We start from the raw sequence: 26,328 nt of genomic DNA, 5'->3' as shown, positions 1-26,328 counted from the left end.
ACAACGTTTTTATAAATAATAAATAAAAATGAATGACTATTTTCATCTCGTTGCAACACGAAGCCAAACTCGTCGTATATTTCATCGTTTAGAGAGCGCAACACGCACCCCGACCGAACGGTTTCAAAACTCGTTAGTTTTTTATCAGAGAATGCATACGTTGCTATCTCTAAACCAAACTGAAATAATCCAGACGTCTAGCATCGTATTGCAGCTAACGAAATGGTCTGGGTTATTTAACGACATCTGCTAGATAAAAGTCAAAGTTTTTGGGTATTGAGACCGTGCAAGTTCGGAAAAGCGCCACCTGGTTTCTTAGCTCAGCAACTTTTTTCGCACTTTTAATTGTATTTGCCAATTGCCTTAGTCCTGGTTGCTGGATAATTGTCAAGGCCACAGCTCAAAAAAGTTATAAGAAGAAAAATTAAACTGATGTTATGTTATTAAAAGGTAAACAATTGTATGTAGTAAATAAAATTAATTATTCATGCAGTACTGCAAGCAAAATACAATTATGTAATAGACGGCCGGAGTGATGACGTAGAAGTGTCAATTTTTATTGACATATATGTCAGATTTTTCCAAACCTTTCCAAACAAACGTTGTTTAGTGTGGCATATTTGTATTTTTGAAGATATTCTTCTTTAGCGGCGAATCGATTGAGGGTAAAATTGTACATTTACCGCGCGCCTGCGCACACTGACAGTAGTTCTGACAGTATGTAGTTCATTGCTAATATTTCAAGATAGGTATGTATGTATCTGTAACCGTGCAAATAAGTCATTAAAAGAATATATTAGTGGTAAATAATACATTTCCTAAAACCACTGGTTTTAGGAAATGTATTATTTATTATAATTCTTGTGTTTTTGGATTAATAAAATATTATGTAAGCATAACATTTTTACACTATATGTCGCCGTGTTCTGTATTTATATCCGAAACTTACATGTTTATTTCTAGTGCCTCGATGGAGTAGTTAGAAATGCGTTAGCACTGAGATTGGAAGGTTGCGGGTTCAATTCCCGGGGGATTCATATTTTTTTTTATTATTGGTTGTTTTAATAAAAATTTTTTGAAAGTGAGAAGATAAGAAAGTTAGTTTGATTTTTAAATAAAATACAAATAACCTTTTAAGTATATTTACTTCGTTTAAATTACCTATTATATAATAGAAGAATATCTTCTTACGTGCGTACATAGTACACACACATTCTTTTTATTGTTTTTTCAGTTTTCACAAAGAATATTTACGTTTTTTGCAATATGTAAGTATTGTTATAGTTACTACAACAATTTTGCAAGGTTGTGTAAATAATAAAGCATTATGTTTTATATAAATAGCAATAAAATGTATGTATGGGTGAAATAAGGTTTAGGAGACCGAATTAAGATAGTGAAATTAAAAAACACTATAATTAAACATGAAAATAGCACAGGAAGCAAAATTTTAACTTAATACCTACTAATTAAAAAGTCTCGAGATTAGGTAAACCCTTGGTAAACCCTATCTTTTCAACTTGTTTGGAAAGTGATCATAACACTGAATATAGTCGCAGTTGGCCGTGACGTCACACTCCATGACGTCTATTAAATTTAATTTTATATAATATTTGCATATCATATCAATATTGTTGAGCAACATATAATTTTTCTTCTTCAATGACAGTAGGTATGAAATATACGTCAATTTGACAATTTCAATTGACAATATGAATTATTTCAGAAAGTTTCAAAATTTCTCCGATATTTGCGCACGATCGTTTCTCGTATCCCTCCAAGTACTTGCACACCGCGAATAATATCACAAGAGAGTAAGAATAAATTGACAATAATGCGACAGTTTTTCGAAAATTTGTTGTCTGGCAATAGACACGAGAGCTCGCAGGGCTCGAGTGGCTATTGCCCAATGACAACAAATTTGAGAAAAAATGAAGCAGTTTTAGCATTATTTCAGTTTTTTTTTAGAGATAGCAACGTATGCATTCTCAAAACTAATGAGTTTTGAAACCGTTCGGTCAGGGTGCGTGTTGCGCTCTCTAAACGAACTGAAATATAAGACGGCTTTGGCTTCGTGTTGCAGCGAGATGAAAATGGTCATTCATTTTTATTTTTATTAATAGTACTCCTATCTGGGTATGTAGGGTTCTATTTTCGTTGGAATTTTTCCACACTGGACAGATCGGGTGTGAAATGCAAATTATAGAATTCCCTCATCTTCTTTTGCTCCAGCTCTGATTGGCTTGCATTTTTAGAAGCCGCGGAGGTTTAATCGGAAAATGGTCCCAATCAAGTTTTTAGTTTAATATTATTTTATATTTTATTAGGTTGAAAACTTAGACTTGCAACGTTTTTAATTTAATCTCAATTTTTTATGGTTTTAGGACTTGAAAGTAAAATCTGAATTGCTTCAGTTGGAAAAGGATGAAGTTGAGAAGCGATTACAGCCGATCCATCAAGAAGAAGAGGAATTTTCTTTAGTAGAAGCAAAACCACCTTCTCCTGCGGATAAGGTATGTTCTAATTATATTACAAATAATCTGATGGCATATTCAGATTTCGTTTTTCTTAACCACTAATTTATATTTTATTTATTTAGCGTATGGCTTAAGTATATCACAGAATATAGTTAGATTTATGCATTATACAATGCATCACAAACAGATGTCCAATTTTTTTATATATTCGATTGACCCTTCGGTTGCCATTACAAAGTCTATAGGGTCGCCTGTGTATGCTCTGCGTGGGCAGTCCTGAACAATGTGACTGATCGTCTGTCTTGCAGCGCCGCAGTCACAAGAAGGCGAGGGGAGTTTACCCCATCTGTGGAGGGAGTCGGCGCATCTTCCACAGTTTGTTCGAATTCGATTTAGGGCTGCCCAAATCTTACGGGGACGTTCAAATTCGCCAGGTTTCCCTATGATGTCCGGTAGACTATGGTAATGCGGATCTGTCCTACTTTCCCAATCTTCTCTCCATCGGGTATTTAAGTCAAAGTTGGATTGCTGCAGCGCTTGAGCAGATTGTAGAGGGGGTAACCTGGATCGGAGACGGTTTCCAAGAATATCGGGGATGTCGTTGTGGACTAGAAGCTGGCGACTGTCCATTATTTTGTTATATTCTTTAACCAATGCATGTTCGCGGCGTAGGTTGGGTGGTGCTATATTACTAAGGGTAGGTAGCCACATTGTAGGGGTGGGCTTAATTGTGCCTGTTATCATACGCATAGTACGGTTTAGTTGGGTGTCGACCAGGTGGGTATGCCTGCTATTTAGCCACACTGGAGCACAGTATTCTGCCACCGGATATATCAGGCCAAGAGCAGAGGATCTTAATGTTGATGCTGTGGACCCCCATGTAGTGCCGCAGAGTTTCTGTATTATATTGTTGCGTGTTTTCAATTTTGCTGCTGTTTTCGTCAGGTGTTCTCTGAATGTGAGCGTTCTGTCTAGAGTAACCCCAAGGTATTTCGGGTATTTATTGTGTTTTAACAGCTTGTTATTAAAATACACTCGCAATTCTCTGTTTGCCAACTTGTTGTTTAGATGAAAAGCTGATACTTCAGTTTTTGTAGTACTTGGCTGTAGTCTCCATTTCTTAAGGTATTCGCTGAGGATGGATAAGTCATTCGTGAGAGTGATTTCTGTAGTTTCTAAAGATTGGTGGCTTGTTGCAAGGGTCCAGTCGTCAGCATATCCAAACTTCCGAGATTCGGTTTCAGGCATGTCAGCAATATAGAGGCTGAAAAGTAAAGGGGCAAGGACAGAACCCTGTGGAAGACCATTGTTAAGTTTCATCTGTCTACTCGTCTCCTTTCCCATTATAACCTGGAAGGCTCTGTTGGTCAGCATGTTGTCAATGAGGTTAATTATCTTTCTGCAGGGGATAATGCGGGCCAGTTTATATATTAATCCCTGTCTCCAAACAGTATCATATGCTGCTGTTAGATCTATAAATACTGTTGCTGTCTTTTGTTTCTTTTGAAAACTAGCTTCTATAAAAGTTGTTAATGACAGCACTTGGTCCGTACAGCTTCGATGAGGGCGGAAGCCAGCTTGTTCAATGGGAACATTTTCTAGTATCCTGTGACTAATTCTGTTGAGGAGAAGCTTTTCTAATAGTTTATATACCATGCTGAGTAGAGCTATGGGGCGGTAGTTTTCTGGCTTATCGTTTGATTTGCCCGGTTTCGGAATTGCAATTATCTTTGTTCGCTTAAGTGAGAAAGGAATGTTACCTGACTGAAGTATATCATTAAAGAACATTGCAAGCCACTGTTTCGTGTATGCACCACTGTGTATCAAGAACTCTGGATGGATACCATCAAACCCAGGTGCTTTACCTGATTTCATTTCTTTCAGCGCATGTGTGATTTCAGAAATAAGTATTCTTGCTGAATATTCGGAGTTCGTTCTGTTCATTTGTTTTAATGCCCTTAAGTCTCTTTTCACGTTGGTAGTATGTGTTCGATCTCGTGGAGCTCTGGATAGAGATACTATATGGGAGGCAACCTTGTTAGGAGACATTTTAGACTCTCTGGATTCCAGCTGGTTAGCTCCTCCAATTTTCCGCAACAAGGACCATGCCTGCCGGCTTGATTTTTTGAAGTCAAGGTTTTCGACAGTCTTTATCCATTTTTGGCGTCTAGCTGTATCGATGTTGTGTAAAAGCTCATCGGCTATTTCTCGGTCACCACTTTCGAGAAACTTCGTGTATAAGTCTTCACATGTTTCACTAATTTATATTTTTCACATTTCAAAATGTGTGTCAAAGTATATCGTGGTTGTTTCCTATTTAAAGAGTTTATTTACTTATCTCTGATACCCCTCTGGAGAGCGTGTAAGTACTTCACTGTGATTCCGATAGAGTATGTAGATAATAGGCCATTGTCTACGCGAACTCCTGATTTGTTCTCAGATTCATAACGCGGGAATACTCGGTTCAGATCACAATAATATGCTAATATATTAGCCAATGTCCCCGAATGAGTTTTCAAGATAGAGAAGTAAACCTATTAAGTAGGTAGATTTCCTATTAAATGCATTGTGGAAATATAAAACAAAAACAGCAGAGTAGCCAGTGTTATTTTAAAACCGACCAAAAGCTATATGGAATGGAGACACTATGTACTATATAGAATGGGGACATAGACCCTGAACACTGCGACAATTCAGAAACTTAGTACATTCTTTAACGGTAAAATATTGCAAAACCTCTAAATTTTAAAGAACCGCTTGGATTGACATGAAATTTGGCAAACACATCGCTAACAAGTCAAAGAAAAAAAGTGATATTGTGCCGATATGTGCTTTTGTCCCGGAGGTGGTTTTCACTCCCTGTTAGGGGTGAAAAATTATTCGTCCAAAGTAAGTCCGGAAATGGATAAACTGACTAATTTTAAGTAACTTTTGTTCTATAGAGTTTTTTCACTAAGTCAATACTTTTCGAGTTATTTGCCAGTGAATATGTTCATTTTTTCAACAAAATAACCACGCTTTTAGACGGTTTTTCGCAAATAACTCAAATAATAAGTATTTTGTCGAAAAAACATTCTTAGCAAAAATATAGCCTGTAAAAAATTTAAAAAAATGGTGTATACATTACGTCTCTATACCTAGTAGAAGCAGAGTTATAGCTAATTAAAAATAGGTTCATATTCGTCAAATTCCAAATGGAATACTTTAACGTGAAATAACCAAAAATGAAGCATATTTCGGGGAAAACTCATGACAACTTATTTAAAGTGTTTAAAAAAAGCTTCATTTTTGTTTTATAAAAAAAATTTTTAGCATCAAAAGTAAACAAATTACGCTCAAAATAAAGTTAGTCCCTTTTTTTTTGGTAAAAAAATCGGGAAAATCGCCCCCTAATTAGTATCTCAAATGAACTTAATCGTTACGACTTCACAAGTTTATTGACTCGTGTATGTATTGTTTATATGATCTGTAAGTTTCATTTGTTCAAAGTCCTTATTTTTGAAAGGGCTGTAGTTACAAGGGGTTGAACGAGTCACTGATCACGAATGTATGCAAATTTAGAAACACCAAATCTTAATCAATTTTTGTCTAACAGAAAAACAAAAAAATACATGATATTCAGAAAAGCAATCCTGACTTTTTTTGTTTTTCGAGATTTTAGGTATCTCTAACAATTTTTAAGTTATTTTGAAATAAAAGCATATTTTTCAAAATAAAGTTTTTTTAAAATGTTACTTTAAAACCAAATTTTTTCAAAAATAAGCCCTTTGAATCAATGAAACTTACAGATCATATAAACACAACATAAATCAAATAATTTGTGGAGCGGTAACGATTAATTTCATTTAAGTTGCTAATTAGGGGGTGGTCTTCCCGATTTTTTTGCCAAAACAAAAGTGACCAACTTTATTTTGAGAGTAACTTGCTTACATTTAATGCTAGAAACTTTTTATAAAAACAAAAATAAAGCATTTTTTAATCACTTTAAAAAAGTTATAATGGATTTTCCCCAAAGAGTGCTTAATTTTTTGGATATTTCACTTCTAAATATTCTATTTGAAATTTGGTGAATCTGAATCCATTTTTCATTGGCTATAACTCTGGTTCTACGAGATCCAGAGACCTAACGCGTACACTATTTTTTTTTACTTTTTTATAGGCTATATTTTTGCTAAGAACTTTTTTTCGAGAAAATACTTACTTTTTGAGTTATTTGCGAAAAACCGTCTAAAAATGTAGTTATTTTGTTGAAAAATGAACATGTTCACTCGCAAATAACTCAAAAAGTGTTGACTTAGCGAAAAAGCTCTATAGAACAAAAGTTACTTAAAATTAGTCAGTTTATCCATTTCCGGAGTTATTTTGGACATATATTTTTTCACCCCCAAATGGGGGTGAAAATCACCCCCAGGGCAAAAGCACACATCGGCACAATATCACTTTTTTTCTTTCACATGTAAGCTATACGTAAGCCAAATTTCATGTCAATCCAAGCGGTTCTTTAAAATATAGAGCAAAAACCGTGAAAGAATGTACTAACTGGAAGCATTTAAATTTTGGGTATACAGGAGAATCCTGAAAATATCATGGATTGATCATTTAACAAACAGTGAAATCATAAGAAGAATGCATTCTTCTTCTTAGTTGGTCGTCCAATTTGAGCATCGTGCCACCTTCAATTTTCAATGATTTCTCTCAAACTGTGTCCATATTTCTCGATCATCTGCAACTCTGAAGCCAATGTTTCATGGAGCTCCAACCTCTTTTGTAATGTAGTCCACATACCTTGTTATATTGTGATCTTCCCCGGGCTCTCACTCTTTGCACCATCCCCTATAATGTCATCTTCTCCAGACCATCTTTTCGCACCACATGACCAGTAGACGATGATTTTTTCAGTCACAATGTTTGGAAGCCTACTTGTGACGTGCAGCTGTCTATACAGCGTTCCACGTTAAGAATAGAACATTGCGCTTATGAAGATCAGTGTTGCCAAACCTCTCTGGCATGGGTGGCTACTCGACTGCCGATATACGATTCATTCTATCGAGTACGGCATGGCATCGGCGCGCTTCTATCTTTCATAAGAAATACATGGGGCTATCTCCGCAATGTTCTATTCTTAACGTAGGACGCTGTACGGGAATAAACTCGTTGGTTCTTCTGCGGTCCAGGATATTTGCAACATTCTTCGCCAGCAAAACATTTTAAACATGTCTATTATAGTGCATTTATCAACCTCCTTCAAAGACCAGCATTAGATCCATATAGAAAAATGGAGACAACCATTGTTTTTACAAGCCTTATCTTTCTATCTATGGTGATGTTGTTGTTTTCCATACCTTGGTGAGCTTTGTCATTGTTCCTGTGGCCATGGCTGACCTTTTTACTTCTTTGGTGCACCCTCCGGAATTGGTTATGAAGGTGCTCACATACACAAATTGATTTACCACTTCGATGTTATCGATTTCGACAATCGTTGTATTGTATCATCTGCGTACCTTAAGTTGTTGATTCTTCCGCTGGCAATGGATATGCCCCCTTTCCAATTTGAGATTGCTTCGCGCATAATAGCTTTTCCATATATGTTAAACAGCATAGGGCTTATCACGCAACCCTGCCCTACACCCTTGCTAATCCTGAACGTCTACGACAGTTCTCTATGTGCCCTCACTTTTGCTGAGTTTTCTACGCAGAGGTATACTAGTAATGCCACTAGGTGTTTTGGAACACCCATTTTCCCCAGGTATCTTACATTGTGTCATATCTTACACAGTCGAATGCTTTACTATAATTAATAAAACACATATCGCACCCTCAGTGAAAGACTGCAGTAACTCATAATTTTATGAAAATGAAGTAATCATGGAATTCGATTGTAAACATGCATATCTATCCCCTGTAAAACTTTAGTAACTTTCAAATACTTAATGGACTAAATATTACAACAATAACAGTTTAACTATTTTGCGTTTTTGAACATAAGTTCCGTGCAAAACTGTTTTAACTCTAATGTAACAGAGTTACAACAGTTTTGCACGGAACATTGCAACGGATTGGATAACAAGCAATGAAAAAAGTAAGATATTTGTTATTTTAATATCTATCTCTGTGGTGTTTAATTTTAATATACAGCGCGTCTACGTAATCCATTAACGGCTGAGACAATAAACAAAGATTTTCGAGACCAATCTATTCATGTAAATTGTATGTCCTTTGTGTGATATTATATTTATTTTCCATAAGATGTGTGCGATGTCGTTTGACCATTTATTTGTTAGATTGGATTAAAACCACATAAATTAAGACTAATTATTTACGACCAAAAAGTATTTTTTATCATGAAAGGAAAAACAGTTATCTTAAAACTTGTGTATTGACAATACTGAGACGTCAAAAATATATATTCTCAGAAATCTTCCAAAGAACAGCCAAAAATTTAAATGGCCAAAAAGAAAGATTTGGTATACTTATGCCATTTGGGTATGATACCAGAAGCCCACCATAGTTTTTATAAAAATATTTTGGCACAAGAATGATGTACGAGAAGAGGACAACAACTACGGTAAAACCTGTCAGCAACGGCCACTAAAAATGAAAGAACTATTGGCCGATATATAAAGGTGGCCGGTATTGCCAGTTTTTGTAATCTAGATATACATAATTGGTTTGGGGAACTTTTAAACTGGCCGTTAGTACAGGTGGCCTATGTTGGCAGGTGGCCGGTAACACAGGTTTTACTGTAAAAGTAAATGTGTCTACACTTTTTACAATTTTCTCCGTGCAAAACTGTTGTAACTTTGAAATTCTAATACTAAATGTGTAGTGATTAACAATTTTTTCCGTGCAAAAGTGTTGTAACTTTGAAATTCCTAATTTTGTTTGTCTTAATATTATTTTATTTAAATTTCTATTTTTAGTTAATGTAATATAGGCTGAAAAGCATGCAAAATTATAATTAAATGTTAATTTTTCTTAAAACTTGTGTCTTATTTCACCGATATTAGCACGAAAATAAACAAAATCGTCTTTATCTCGAAACTTACTTATTTTGACTTACTGCAGTCTTGCACTGAGGGTGCGATATGTGCTTTATGTGCTTACGTTGAATTTCCTTGAACCATCAAAACCAGAAAGCTGCAATATCTGAGACATGTTAAAGATGGCGAAATATATTACGTGCTTCAATTAGTTAAAAAATATTTCACTTTTCATTAACACACAAATAAAAATTATTAATTTCACTGACCTTCGTCAAAGGATAATTCTTTTCGCTGATATTATTAAATTGTTAATACAAATAATATTCTTCGGCCCACTTATTGAAAATTATACTTTTCGCGTTTTTTTTTTAGTTCTACTCTTCACAGTCACCAGCGAAATATTCTGCTTTTCTTCATTTTTCAGCTCTGTTCTCATTCGCTTTCAGTGCGTTTATTCTATTTCTACGTTTAAGATATTCTTCAATCAATACGGTTGCAAGATAATATTTCCCTATTTATTCAAGTCTTATTTGCACTTGACAAGTGACAAAAGGAAATGTGACAATTTTTTTGTTTTTCAGGTTTTAGACGTGGTAAGAGCAGTAGAGACTCTAGCACACGGTCCGATGGAAAATTCAGTTCCTCCAAAGTCTCCAAATTCGGAACTAAAAACTACTACGATAGTTATGAGCAAACATACGCTAGCACCTCAACCTACCACTGTAAGTACCTTATATGGGGTTTGATTGTTTACCTAGGGAATGTTAGGCGTTTTTGTGCTTTTGTGTTTTTGTACATATCAACAATAGTATCACATGGATTATTAAGATAAGAATATGTGCTTGTAAATAGAGCCTTAATACTAAACCCAACAACTAACAACAGTTTAACATATTGTATAAAGACAGAGAAATAAACAATCTCTAGAACTAATGTGTAATTGTTCTTCACTGCAACTACGTACATCCTCAATTTGATATATAGACCTGGATCCCGCGTACCAAAAAAAAGTTGATTAATAGCAAGCTGAAAATTTGTTAATAGCTTAAGGGTGTCTAGTCGGACAAACTTTGATGTTCGAGAACACTGGGACAGGGGAAGTTTTAGTTGTGGAACAGTTTAAAAATTTGGAACGTCAGATTACGAAAACGTCCCATGTATTTTGTCGGACAGAATATCCAATTGATTTGTTACCCTTTCATTAAACTCTCATGCAAAAATCAGACTGCTATTACTAACCAACATGATTCCTGTCATTTGACATATTCTTCATGTTCCACTCATTAAAATGCCCAGTTGGTGATAAACACCAGTCTGTTTTTTTCATGAGTTTAATGAAATGGTAACAAATCAATTGGAAGTTCTTTCCGACAAAATACATGGAACGTTTTCGTAGTCTGACGTTCCAAATTTTTAACCTGTTCCACAATAATTAAAACTTCCCCTGTTTCAGTGTTTCCATACTTCAAAGTTTGTCCGACTAGACACCGTTAAGCTATTAACAAATTTTCAGCTTGCTATCAATCAACTTTTTTTGGTACGCGGGATCCAGGTCTAATAGCACCCCAATGATCTATCTATCTATATAATGATTTTTACAGCTGTCGCCGCCTTCCTTCTTTCAACCAACGTCTCCAGTCGTTTCTGTTCTGCCATTCTCTGTCTCTAAGGTCTCGTCTACTTCATCCCTCCATGATCTTCGGGGTCTACTTCTTCTTCTCTTTCCTATTGGGCTCCTATCAGAAATCTTGGATATCCACATTATGCGATCTGTTCTTCTCCCCCAATGATAATATGGATAGTTTTGTAAAGTAGCGTATGGTTTTTTAAGGTGTGTTTTTTCCTGTGAATTTTGATATGCTTCTGTTTGGGCTACGACGTGTTGGCAAGAACTGAGGTATATTTTGTATTCCGTGATATGTACATTTGCAAATACGGCTAATGAGAGTTAAGAATTTGATGTAAAACGACATAAAGAGACATCCTATATTTCAGTTCGTCCAGAGAGCGTCATAAACGCCCTTACTAGTTTTACTCTCATTAGAGATCTTCAAAGGGTGTATATATGACTATCTCTGAACGAACTGAAACAAATCAAGCCTCCTAATACCCAATCACAACAAAATCTTCTTCTTGTAGTGCCTATCCGCTTCGGATGTTGGCGACCATCATGACAATCTGTACTTTGCACACTGCTGCTCTGAAAATATTTGTAGTGGTTGTGTTGAACCGCGTACGTAGATTTTTCAATTAGGAAATCCTTCGCCTTCCTGGTCCTCGATTTCCTTCTACTTTTCCCTATAAGATTAGTTGCAGCAGTCCATATCTTTCACTGTTCCTCAATGATGTGACCGAGTTATTCGATTTTGGCTGTTTTTATTTTGGTTAACAGCTCTTTTTCTTTTTGCATTCACAGCAATATCTTCTTCTTAAGCCTGTGTTCGTCCACTGCTGGACATAGGCCTCCTCAATTTGCTTCCATCGATTTCTGCTCTTGGCAATTCTCATCCACTGCTGCCTTCTCATCCACAACAATATAACTCGACATAAATGCCGTAGCGACATCTGCTTTTTTTTTTTGGAGGTCGTCTGACATATGTCTCCGATGGCACTGCAGCCTCATGGGCTTATTGTGCCAACCATCCTACCTTTTATGTCACCCAATCCACAAGCTTGGTTCCACGTACCAAATTGTACATCCCTAGCATGGGTTGGGTGGCATATTCTGCTGGACTTAATTTTGGTTGTCCATAAATAGCCTGCCTTTTGTGATCCAAAGCCTCACACTCGTACAGTACATGATGTGCTGTTTCAGTTCCCCTATTGCACAGTCTGCAGTTAAGGTTCCCTTCGTACAGCCCAATTCTATTCAGGTGTCCTTTTAGGGCACAGTGACCCGTGAGAAGACCTGTAATTATGCGGAGCTGACTCCTATGTAATTTTATTAGTTCCTCAGCTCTCCGTTTTGAGGGTTCCCTTATTAAGGGCCTCCCGTGTCACTGACCAGGTACGTTCCCCCAGTATTCTTTGTGTTTGTTTTTGACCCATTCCCTGACTTGTCCCCTAATTATTGTTTTAGGTACTCCTAGAGCAGGTTCTGGGCCAAAATATAAAGTTGATGAACCGTTCCTTGCCAGCTCATCTGCTTTCTCATTACCGTCTATCCCGGTGTGTCCTGGCACCCAGAATAGAGTTACACTATTTCTTTCGGCCAGTTCTTCCAGTTCTTGCCGGCATTCCCATACCAGCCTTGACGTCACTTTCGGGCTCATTAGTGCCTTCAGTGATGCTTGGCTGTCTGTGAGTATATTGATCCGTCTATTTTCATATGCCCTCAAGTTGTTCATTGCGACACACTGCAGAATTGCGTACATTTCCGCTTGAAACACAGTTGTGTATGTTCCTAGTGAGAAACTGAGTCTTACATTCTCTGTTTCACTAAAAATACCGGCTCCAGTGCCTTCATCGGTTTTTGATCCGTCTGTATACCAGATCGTTCCTCTGATTTTGCTACTGATGCTGTTCCATTCCCTTCGGTCATTGATTTCTATTCCGAAGTTCCTATTAAATGTGTATTTTGGTACCATGTGGTCAGTGTATGTATCAGATATACTTACCCCACCATAGTTCCAAATCTGATTATGCCCAAGGTTCTCGTATTTATCCCTTGGTTTTCCTTGCAGCCTGTATGCTCCCATCCTCGCTTCCCCTTTGATAAATATATCAAGAGGGGGTAGGTCTAACAGGGTTTCCAGTGCCGCCGTCGGTGTTGTTTTTATTGCTCCCATTATTCCCAAGCATGCAAGTCTTTGTATCCTGCTTATCTTGTTTATAGCGGTTCTTTGCTGCATCTTTGTCCACCATACCAAGGATGCATATGTTATCATGGGTTTCTCCCATCGAGAGATCATCGATTTCTACTCTTGGCAATTCTCATCCACTGCTGCCTTCTCATCCACAACAATATAACTCGACATAAATGCCGTAGCGACATCTGCTTAAAACAATTCGAAGTTTTATTTCTGGAGAAATCGATTCACTGAAAATTTGGTCATTTTTGATGTCTCGAATTTCCTAAACCTGTTGTCCGATTTAAGTGATTTTGACCATGGTATAGCCTTATTGATTAACAATATCGCTGTAATAATATTGTTGCTAGACAGGTAAACTGTCATTGTATACCGGCTGTACGAATCAAACTGTGTTTTTTTCTCAAAGTTCGCAACACCCTGTGGACTATCCTAGCATTTATAAAATACTGAAATTAAAACCCAACTATAGCCTCAGGTTTTCTTAACATTCTGATTTTTGATTCATTCGCTTATGTTGGATAATAAAAAAGTTAGGTAATTTAACAACTGGCCATGTCCGTCATCAATACAGGGTGATTCTGAATAAGTGCGGCAAACTTTAAGGGGTAATTTTACACATGAAAAGAATGACAGTTTGCTTTATAATCATACGTCCGCAAACGCTTCGTTTCCGAGATACGGGATGTTCAATTTTTGTTTACAAACTGACGAATTTATTTATTGCTTTAAAACCAGTTAAGATATGCAAATCAAAGGTCGGTTTTAAGACGTAGTTATTGCACATTTTTTGACATACAATTAAGAATTGTATATTCACCATTGACGTGCATACGGGTAATATGATCGGTCATAATACCCGTTTGCGCGCTAATGGTGAATATTAAATTCTTAATTGTATGTCAAAAAATATGCAATAACTACGTCCTAAAACTCAACAAAATTGATTTGCATATCTCAACTGGTTTTAAAGCAATAACTTAATCGTCAGTTTGTAAAAAAAATTGAGCATCCCGTATCTCGCAAACGAAGCGTTTGCGGACATATGATTATAAAGCAAACTGTCTTTCTTTTCATGTGTAAAATTACCCCTTAAAGTTTGCCGCACTTATTTCGAAACACCCTGTACTGATGACGAACATTGCCAGTTGTTAAAGTACCTAACTTTTTTATTATCCAACATAAGCGAATGAATCTAAAAACAGAATGTTAAGAAAACCTGAGGCTATAGTTGGGATTTAATTTCAGTATTTTATAAATGCTAGAATAGTCCACAGGGTGATGCGAACTTTGAGAAAAAAACACAGTTTGATTCGTACACCCGGTATACAATGACAGTTTACCTGTCTAGCGACAATATTACAGCGATATTGATAATGAATAAGGCTATAACATGGTAAAAAAATCACTTAAATCGGACAACAGGTTTAGGAAATTCGAGACATCAAAAATGACCAAATTTTCAGTGGATCTATTTTTTTGCACCCAAGTGTATATTAATAAGTATTTTCTTTAGTTTATAGAAGGCGACTCTGGCTTTTTCAATGCGGATTCTTATTTCTTTATTTACATCCCAGTTATCGTTAACGTTGGCGCCAAATAGGTAATATTGTGGACTCTTTCTAACTTTATTCCATAAGCTGTAATGTTCATTGGTTATAACTCCGTTTTGCTGACAGCCATTAGTTTTGTCTTGAAGTAATAAATTTTAAGTTTAATTTTAAAATAAATTCTTGGTGATCGTTTACTCACAGCATTGTTAAATAATCTCTAAGAAAATATATTTTTGAAATTCAACTTTCTGTATATATTTAAGGTCAAGAAAAAAAGAAAGCTAGAAAGATCAATAATATCTTCATCTTTAGTAGACATTGTGCATTGGTAAACGTTATTAAAATGACGAATATCTTGTAATCTATGTGATACATTAAGGGTTTTCACATTTTACATTTTTGCATGCTTTTTTATTATTTTTTTTTATTGTACAGGTGAGTTTTGTTGTTTGTCACATAGCATCAAATATATTGCTTTTTTTCCCCGATTTAAACTCAACTAATGGCTTGACTATTGACAATAATTGTTAAAATATATTGTAACATTGTATAGAAACAACTACCATATTAAAATATTAAACCAACTGAATAGCTTGTATTATTGGCCCCTTATAGCTGGCATGTATATGTATACGGGACTGCAATGGGACATAACCTCTAATATACTAAAAAACTCCAATTGTTGCGATTCCAAATATTTCAGTAAATACTTGAAACTTGACTCTAGATAGCAACTGTAGTGACTTTAACCATGTATACCTTGTAAGCAGCACTGAAGATGGAATTCGTCATTCTAAAAACGTTCTGTGATGTATCCCGAAAAGGTTGTTTTTAATTTTTTTTATAATACGTATTTTAATTTACAATCTGCTTCATCGAAGCTATAAGTAAATAGTTTGAGTGTTAAATGCACGAGGGGGAAGCTGCCCTATGCCCTTCTATTATATTTTTACATTAGATCATTGGCCTGATTCTAATTCATTTCGAGGTCGCAATTTATAACGATTCTTATTCATTTCGATATTAGTTCCAACTGAGGATATTAATGTTATCATTTTGACACTGCTCAGAATTTGGGTTGGTCCTCCTGTTTATTGGATTCATTAGCTATGCAACCACCGCAACGTTTGTTGATAGTCTGAGCAAATTATCGAAAAAATGTCATTTTTGGGAAAAGATATTTACCAGCTATTTTATTGTTAAAATCAAATCTTAAGATTGTCTCAATTAATATATTAGTATTAGTAATATGGGGTATGATGACAAGTCCGCAGAAAGTGTGTTATTTTATTTATAAACAAATTAGCACTCCTAAATCTCCTTTTTTTTTTCAATGAGTGCTCTGTAACTCCCAAAAAATTTCTAAAAAAATTGTGTAAGATTTTTCCATTGAACCAAAAATACTCAAATAAAAATTCACCGTAATTTAGTTCTGTACAAAGTTATTTTTTCCGATTTCATTCAACAAAAATTTTCCTCGGAAAATCCGAGTTCTCCCAAAAAAACTGCAATTTTCAATTAAAATTTTAGGGAAGTAATTTATTTATCAATAATTAAATAAATTGGTGACATGAAAGATTTTTTATAGTAGATTATATTATACCAGGAGGCCGGCGACAATCTAACCAATAGTTTAGCAATAATTAAAATGTTAATTAAAAAATTTCGGTCGAAATAATAACCAGAAAGATTATGATATCCAGAATAACTATGATTTTTGTATAAAAAAGCACTATACCTATTCAACGTACTTTACAGTATTGAAATTGGACTATTTGATCGGTCTCGGGAATGTTATAAAGAAACAACTTTTTGTCTTATAAACAAATAGAACCCCTCAGAAAATATTAGATTAAATTAAATTAAGTTTATGCTGTTGAAAAGGTCAGGCTTCTGTGTCCTTTTCCAAGAAAAAAAATTTAATTGCGAGGGGTGGTTCCATCCAGGTATACCCGGTCAAATTTGACCGGCATTTGTGACAGAGTTATAAACAACAGGATTTCAATCTTTGAACCAATACCTTCTTATTCCGGTCCTCTTGGTACATACAAATTTTCATATCTTCAAGACACTCATAACAAAAAAGATTTGTGTCATCAAGTTATTTAATTATTGATAAATACTTACTTCCCTAAAATTTTAGTTGAAAATTAAAGATTTTGTTTGGAAAACCCAAATTTTCCGAGGAAAATTTCCGCCGAAGGAAATCGGAAAAAATATCTATGTGAAGAATTAAATTACAGTGAATTTTTATGTGAGTGTTTTTGGTTTAACATTAAAATCTTCTGAGTTACAGAACAATAATTGAAAAAAGATTTCGGAGCGCTAATTTGTTTATAAACCAAATACATAGCACACTTTCTGCGGACTTTGCATAGCTATATTACTAATATATGAAATCTTAAGATTTGATTCCAGTATGTCCAGTAATAAAATAGCTGGTACATAATTTTCCGTGTTTTATACTAATTTTCCCAGATTATTACCTTACATCTTTCATTGAGTTGATAATTCACGTTGTGGACATTCTCAATAATTATTATATTTGTAATTTAATACTATTCTATATATTTCCTCCAAAACCAGCAAATTTCCATAAAACTCAGCTATATTAATACCTTTTGCTTTAGTTTTCCTTGCAAGAAACAAACAAAACACATCTCCTAAACTAAACCTAACCTCGCTTTCGACCATTCACTCATGTCCGTGTCACAATAATTTCGACTCGAAATTATAATTTCAACCACTTTCTTGGAGTCGCAATTAATTTAGATAAGTCGCAATTCAATGACATAATTTAGTTAGTTCAACTAAAATTCACAAGGCTCGCACAGTCGCATTTCAACGTCGCCATATTGATTGCGACTTGTTTTGAGTCGAAATTTGAATTAAAATCAGGGCCCATATTTATTAAGTCTATAAGGCTTAAGGCATTAAGGCTATAGTTTCTTCAGTCGTCTTGCAAATCCGGGAGGAGCGTTTAGCAGTCTTGCTTCATCATTTGGATGACTTGTCAGTCCATAAAGGTAGTTATTTGTGATTCTTCAAATTTATTCCTCTATCAAAGATGTAACTGAGTCCTCGTGTAGGATTTTATTGTTTACATACCAGGGCGCGTTGAATATCATTCTCAATATTTTTGATTGGGCTCTCTGTATTATCTTGATATTTGATGGCTTTAAGCAGTCCCGGAGTTGGACACCATAGGTCCAACTTGGTTTTATCATAGATTTATACAGGAACAGTTTTTTTCAATAGTGAGTTTTGATTTTAGACCCATAAGCTAGCTTATTTGTCGTATTTTGATGTTTATCTGAGTTTTCTGGGCTTGAATGTGCGACTTCTATGTTAATATTTTGTCAATGGTTAGTTCCAAATATTATGGGTTAGTACCAACTTGTGTTCCGACCATAGAGGTATATATTAACATAGAGTGAGCCTACCTTCCGCGCTTCCTGACGACAAGATCTCATGCACTGGTTTGCGGTATCTTTCTAGCACATTGTATAGAGAAACTAAAATGACATTCAGTGTGAGTATAGGCACGGAAGGGGAGGACAACTGTAGCAGCTTCACTATGCGTAAGAGTGAAACAGCACTAAACCAAATAAAAAAGATGTTGTCGTCACTTCGCTCTGAATGACACTCTGTCTATGATAATATATAAGTATCTATGGTTCCGACTGGGCTCTTTGTAATAAATATACCTTTTATAAAGGAATTCTTTAATAAATATTTTTGTGATTTAGAATATACAGCCAACTACAGGAATTTCATATTCTTGTGGATTTTTAAAATCATTTAGTTTAATTCTTATTTAGACTTTGAGGTTACGTTTCACAATCGGTTCCCTATAGCATGTCTGGCATGAATTGGTGTACAAAAAAACTAAAAAGGAAAAAAAAACGAAAAATTATAATTTCTTTTTGCAGATTAATCGGCAAAGAAAACCATAACGTTTACCGATAATGAGTGAAGTTTTATTTTGATTTTATTTAGCTTTTAAGTTTGTGTGGGTGTTCGTGAACGAAGAAAAATATTGTAATAAAAAAGTGGTGCTCATAATTCTTAAGTACATTATATTTTTTTCAATAAATTAACCCATTCTATAAGATGGAATTAAGTTATTTTTGTAGATAGTAGTTGCATATTTGAGAAGAATTTAATATAACAAGCAAAAATTACTAGTCGTTATATACACTGCGCGTCAGAAAAAACGGGCCACCTACAAAATGGGTCATTTTTGATGTCTCGAATTTACTAAACCTGTTGTCTGATTTAAGTGATTTTTTTAATATGTTGTAGCTTTATTCTTTAACAATATCGCTGTAATAATATTGTTGCTAAACAGGTAAATTGTCATTGTATACCGGGTATACCAATCAAACTGTGTTTTTTCCCAAAGTTCACCACACCCTGTGGAAAATTCTGGCATTTATAAAATACTGAAATTAAAACCCAACTGTAGCCTCAGGTTTTCTTAACATTCTGTTTTTTGATTCATTCGGTTATGTTGGATAATAAAAAAAATTAGATACCTACTTTAACAACTAGCCATGTTCTTCATCAATACTGGGTGTTTCTAAATAAGTGCTACAAACTATAAAGGGTAATTTAGCAGGAAAAAATAATGACCGTTTGTTTTGTAAACATATGTCCGCAAATGCTTAGTTTCCGAGATACGGGATGTTGAATTTTTTGTTACAAACTGACGATTTATTTATTAATTAACTAGTTTTAATGGGAGAAATAAGCCACAATTTTACTAAAAAAATGATTTTGTTGTCAAAATACAAAAAATATTAATGTTAATATAAAACATTTTTTTTTTGTATTTTGACAACGTCACCCGATTTGGGCGTCGAAACGTTAATAAAATCATTTTTGTAGTAAAATTGTGGCTTATTTCCCATCAAAACTCGTTAATTGCAAAAATGCCACAAGAAAATAGCTTCAGAACAAGATTTATTTATTGCTCTAAAACCTTTTGAGATACGCAAATGAAATTTTCCGGTATATGAAAATGAAATTTTAAGAGTTTAGTTATTGCGCATTTTTTGACATACAATTAAGAATTTTATATTCACCATTGGCGTGCATACGGGTAATATGACCCGGTTTTCTAGATATTTCGATGACATCTCGAATATTTTCTAACTTAATATTTCTTCTTTCACGTCAAGGGTCTTTTTCTATGTAGGAGCAATCTTATAGAATTGTCGTAACAATATTCTGTTACTATGCCTTGTTTTTAAACCAGGAGGAGTAAACTAAAAACACAGATTCACGCCCAAAAAAAATCACCAAATACATCTTTTTTTTTTTGTTGATCATATCGGCCTTCGATGGTAATACATAAATATTATATTATACTAATAGTCGATAAAGAGTTCTAAAAACAACTGTTTTTTTTGAAGATATTCTTCTTTAGCGGCGAATCGATTGAGGGTAAAATTGTACATTTACCGCGCGCCTGCGCACACTGACAGTATGTAGTTCTGACAGTATGTAGTTGATTCATTGCTAATCTTTCAAGATAGGTATGTATGTATCTGTAACCGTGCAAATAAGTCATTAAAAGAATATATTAGTGGTTGTAGGAAATGTATTATTTATTATAATTTTTGTGTTTTTGGATTAATAAAATATTATGTAAGCATAACATTTTTAACTATTTAGAATGGGAAATAAGCCACAATATTATTAAAAAATGATTTTTATTAACGTTTCGACGCCCAAATCGGGTGCCGTTGTCAAGATACAAAATACTATTAATATAAACAAAAATGTTGTTGCTTAGTAAAAAAATTCTTCTAATAATTTATTTAATTTGACTCATTTATATCGGCATAAATAAATTATTAGAAGAATTTTTTTACTAAGCAACAACATTTTTGTTTATATTAATAGTATTTTGTATTTTGACAACGGCACCCGATTTGGACGTCGAAACGTTAATAAAAATCATTTTTTAATAATATTGTGGCTTATTTCCCATTCTAAATAGTTAAAATTGTAAAAATGCCACAAGAAAATAGCTTCAGAACAACATTAAGCATAACATTTTTACACTATATGTCGCCGTGTTGTGTAATTATATCCGAAACTTACATGTCTATTTCTAGTGCCTCCATGGAGTAGTTAGAAATGCGTTAGCACTGAGATTGGAGGGTTGCGGGTTCAATTCCCGGGCGATTCATATTTTTTTTTATTTTTGGTTCTTTTAATAAAATTTTTTTGAAAGTGGTAGATAAGAAAGTTAGTTTGATTTTTAAATAAAATACAAATAACCTTTTAAGTATATTTACTTCGTTTAAATTACCTATTATATAATAGAAGAATATCTTCTTACGTGCGTACATAGTACACACACATTCTTTTTTTATATAAAAGCAGACTAAAAATTTAAAAATTAAAGGAATAACGTAGAAAACACAAATAATCACCGTTATATATTAATTAACCTATGAAATGCCAGTAGTGTCAAAATTTCCTAAATGTAGTTACTGTCAACAATTCATAACAGTGGAGTAAACTAGCCTGAGGTTGGACCAATTACAAACAAGAATTACGGCGAGGTAAATTTGAATTACTCCTCCTAGTCCAGAGTATTTATTTTATTTAGTTATTTATTTATTATTCAAACAAACTATTAGTTTTTTTACATGAATAAATATTACTTATATACATAGTTTCAAAGTACAGAGTATACATTCATCAGTAATTAATTAAAGAAAAGTAAACATCAATAAAAAAAATAACAAATATATAGCTATTATGAAGCTGTAAATTTATTAGATGGACAAATTAATAATTCCAGTTACTATTTTCAATCGAAACTTAGCAGGAGAATCAGCCCAATTTAAATTAAATAATTCATTAAAGTGGTTTGCCAACCGGAACATGGTTACAAGAGGTGATCTATTGGTCGAAAAAACTTGAGGTATGTGAAACATAGGGCTAGAGCGCATTCTTCTGGCTGGTACGTTAAATTTAACCAATTCAAGCAATTCGGTAGAATTAATTTTGTTATTAATGATCTTGTATAAAAAAGTCAATACAGAGATTTGCCTCCTATTCTCTAGCGATAAAATTTTAAATTCTTTTCTTAGGCTGGATGTTCAGTATGATAATCAGGATACCTACGGAATTTTCTTAAATAAAGGGACCTCAAAAATTTATTTTGTATTTTTTCTAACCGCTCTAAATTAGTTTGATACTCTGTGTACCACACTTGTAACCCAAATTCTAATTTGCTCCTTACTAGAGAATAATATAATATTTTGAGCGTATTTATGTTAGTAAAGTTATTTGACTGTCTTATTATATAACCCAATGTTCTATTTGAAGATTTTGCGATATTTTTAATGTGGTTACTAAATGATAACATACTATCGTACTTCTTCTTCTTCTTCTACGGCACTACAACCCAAATTGAGCCTTGGCCTCCTTTATTTTTTGCCTCCACCCTTGCCTGTCTGTGGCTGCTCTTCTCCATACACGGACTCCTAAAAGGGCTTGTGCGTCGCTGTTTACTGTGTCTTCCCAGCGCTTTCGTGGCTTCCCAACCGGTCTCTTTCCTTGCATTCTAGCATTCAGTGCTCGTTTTGGTAGCCTATCCTCTCCCATTCTTATCACATGTCCGGCCCATTGCAATCTTTGTAATCTAATGAAGTCTGACAGGGGCGTTTCCTTATAAAGTTGATAAAGCTCGTTGTTGTATCGACTTCTGAAGATTCCGTTTTCCCTCACAGGTCCTAGTATTCTCCTAAGTACTTTCCTTTCGAATGTGTCGAGTTTGTTTTTGGATGTTTCTTTCAGCACCCAGACTTCACTGCCATAGCATGTTATTGGTCGAATTAAGGTTTTATAGATTCTCATCTTTGTATTTCGGTGGACACTTTTTGACCGAAATATATGGGAGAGGGCAAAATAAGCTCTGTTTGCCTGCGTTATTCTCTTCCTTATTTCTCCATCTTCTGATCCGTCGGCATATATTTCTACTCCCAGGTATGTAAACTTTTCAACCGTTTCAATGTCATCTTCATGTATAATGTTTTCTGGGACTATATTTCTTCTCGTCTGAGTCATTATTTTTGTTTTTTCTGTGTTAATTTCCAGACCTAGCATTTTTGTTTGTGTTTTTAACTCTGCATATGTTTCCTGTGCTCCTGTTGATGTTCTACTCATAATATTAATATCATCAGCATAAGCGGCCAGTTGAACCGTTCGGTTGATCAGTAGATTTCCTCGTCCAGTTTGCATTTGCCTAACCGCATACTCCAGTGCCAGGTTAAACAATGTTGGGGCCAGCCCATCTCCCTGTTTTAGTCCCTGCGAAATGTTAAAAAAGTCTGTCCGGTGGTTTTGTATTCGTACACATGCCTGAGTTTCATCCATTGTGGCTTTAATGAGTCTTATTAACTTGTGTGGTATTGCCAATTCAGCCAATATATAGTATAGTTTGTTCCTTTTGACTGAGTCGTATGCCTGTTTGAAGTCTACAAACACGTTGTGAACATCAATATCGTGTTCCCATGCTTTGCTCAAGATCTGTTTTACTGTGAATATTTGATCCAGTGTCGATCTTCCCCGTCGGAAGCCCGTCTGATACTCTCCAATAATATTTTCTGCTAACTACGTACTATCGTACGTTATCCCTAAATCTGTTTTTTCTGAGTCCCGCTGTAGACTTTGTTCATTCATTAGGTAATCGAATAAGCACGGATTTTTTAAACGCGTTATTGACAATACAGAACATTTATTTATATTAAAATGCAATTTATTTTGACAACTCCATTCATACACCTTGTTTATGTCTTTCTGTAACATGACACAATCTCTAACTGTTTCAACCCGCCTGTACAATTTCAGATCATCTGCAAACATTTGATACATAGAATATTTAAATACCTTAGGTAAATCATTTATAAAGAGTAGAAACAGTAGTGGCCCTAGGTTGGATCCTTGCGGAACCCCGAATTCATTTCATATTTTCCAGATGTATTCCCATTGTGTTTAACTACTATGCCTCTATTTTCTAAGTAATTTTTTATTAATGTAAGAAAGTTTATTGATAGTCCATATCTGCTTAGTTTTTTTAACATAATATCATGATCCACTTTATCAAAAGCTTTTTTGAAATCCGTGTATATTACATCAAGTTGAGATTTACGTTCAATAGTTTCTAATGCATCGTTAGTAAAAAGGAATAGATTGGTATTACTTGATTTGTTGGCAACAAAGCCGTGTTGATGTGGTACTATATACAGTATACTACTGGAACATCGTGAACTAGTTTTTATCTAATATTTATACGATATTGTTATATACAAATTCTTCTCAAATATTTAGTAATTTAGTTAATAACTGATATCAAAAGTTTACCAATTTTTGTGCATCAATTAAAAAGTTTTATGGTTACTGCCACTAGGTAGGAATATTTACTATAAGAAACAAGGATTTTTTTTAATAATAACAATTGTCCAGACAGATTTTTAAACGGTATTTACTATTATTTTCTAGTTCTCATGGTTTCCTGTTTTTTAGTAGCTTAATTTGAGTACATTTTTCTAATTCTTTTATTCAGCATCATCATCATCAATCAGCCCTGATTTGTTCGTTGTTGAACATAGGCCTCCCCTAGATATTTCCATATACACTATACAGGGTGAGTCTGTAATTTGGAATAAATTCAATAGTTCAAATACCAATTGTGTTTTTGAAAAATACTCAGACCTGTCGATTAGTATTTCAAATCTAATTTTTTTACATACAATAATAATGTATACAGGGTGTAAAGTTATACATAACTGCAAAATATCAAATTTTTATTTCCTACCATTTACAAGATAATAAAAAATAAAGTTATGTCTGTGATTTGGAATAAACTTACTAGTTCAAATACTAATTGTTTTTTAATGTTGTTCTGAAGCTAATTGTTTTTATTTATGAAAAATGCTTAGACCTTTCTATTAGTATTTCAAATCGAAATTTTTTACATACGTAAATAATGTATACAGGGTGTCCAAATTTCGAGATTTAATGTTATTTTTTATTATCTTGTAAATGGTAGGTAGGGAATACAAATCAGTTATGTATAACTTTACACACCCTATCAAAATAGCTATCAAAATGACAGTGTTGCCATTAAAGAAAATCAACGGTGACGCTATATGTCTAAATTGGGGCCTGCATACATTATTATTGTATGTAAAAAATGTTAATTTGAAATACTAATCGACACATTTGAGCATTTTTCAAAAAAACAATTAGTATTTGAACTATTGAATTCATTCCAAATTACAGATATAACTTTGTTATTTGTTATTATCTTGTAAATGGTAAGGAATAAAAATTTGATATTTTGCAGTTATGTATAACTTTACACACCCTATCAAAATTACTATCAAAATGACAGTGTTGCCATTAAAGAAAATCAACGGTGACGCCATATGTCTGGGACAGCCTAGCCTGCATACATTATTATTGTATGTAAAAAATGTTAATTTGAAATACTAATCGACACATTTGAGCATTTTTCAAAAAAACAATTAGTATTTGAACTATTGAATTTATTCCAAATTAGAGACATAACTTTGTTATTTGTTATTATCTTGTAAATGGTAAGGAATAAAAATTTGATATTTTGCAGTTATGTATAACTTTACACACCCTATCAAAATAGCTATCATATTGACAGTTTTGCCATTTAAGAAAATCAACGATGACGTCATATCTCTAAATTGGGACACCTTGTATACATTATTATTGTATGAAAAAAATTTCCATTTGAAATAATAATTAACAGGTCTGAGCATTTTTCAAAAGAAGAATTAGTATTTGAGCTATTGAATTTATTCCAAATTACAGGCTCACTCTGTATATCTGTTCTGTGCCAGCTCTTTTGCATCGGTCCATCTCATTGAAGGTCTTCCTCGGCTTCGCTTGTCTGCCCGTGTCTCCACCAAGCAATTTTTTTTTGTCCGCCTATCGTCGTTCATTCTTGCAACATGTCCCGCCTATCTCATTTTTGCCTTATAATACGTTCGATAATATCTTTCACTCCGGTTCTTCTACGAAGTTCCTTGTTTTATTAGTAATTTATATTTTTGTAAATAGAAGTTCTTTATTTTATTTACAAATATTCAACTATGGCTAAGACAGTTCTGTTAATAAAAGGCAAGTAGTTCATTAAAAAATTACTTTTTTAATTGTGAGATCACGTTTGATGACGCAACTATGAGCTAGAAAATTTGTAGTGACGCTGCAGTTTTTTGAATTGCTTACATTCTTTGTTGCCTTTTGATAAGGCTTTTAATCAGGCTTCTGATCAAACTTCTTCAATGTGTGGAGCTGACAGTTACTTCGTAATTAATAATATTCCATAAAAACACTATTTTTTTACTTCCACTGATTATATTAGTCAGTTTGACATGTTTCGCTGAAACATCAGCTTCTTCAGAAGAAGAATAAGGGTAATAGAAGTTAACGATGTATACATGTG

At 34.1% G+C, this 26,328-nt stretch overlaps 1 protein-coding gene across 7 annotated transcripts in view; it reads left to right on the top strand.

Annotated features, from left to right (window-relative positions):
- LOC126880627 (protein lap4-like) overlaps window positions 1-26,328 on the top strand; it is a 506,864-nt gene that overhangs the window by 448,002 nt on the left and 32,534 nt on the right. For all 7 annotated transcript variants that reach the window (XR_007696657.1, XM_050644639.1, XM_050644640.1 and 4 more), the window contains 2 exons: window positions 2,385-2,513; window positions 10,042-10,182. Coding sequence is in view for 6 of the 7 variants with exons in the window: in XM_050644639.1 (XP_050500596.1) it covers window positions 2,385-2,513; window positions 10,042-10,182 (270 nt within the window). In the remaining variant the exon portion in view is untranslated. The remainder of the gene's footprint in view (window positions 1-2,384; window positions 2,514-10,041; window positions 10,183-26,328) is intronic.

This window comes from Diabrotica virgifera, chromosome 2 (genome assembly GCF_917563875.1).
Source record: "Diabrotica virgifera virgifera chromosome 2, PGI_DIABVI_V3a".
In the NCBI taxonomy this organism is placed as follows: Eukaryota; Metazoa; Arthropoda; class Insecta; order Coleoptera; family Chrysomelidae; genus Diabrotica; species Diabrotica virgifera.
This window is presented reverse-complemented; position numbering and strand designations above follow the sequence as displayed.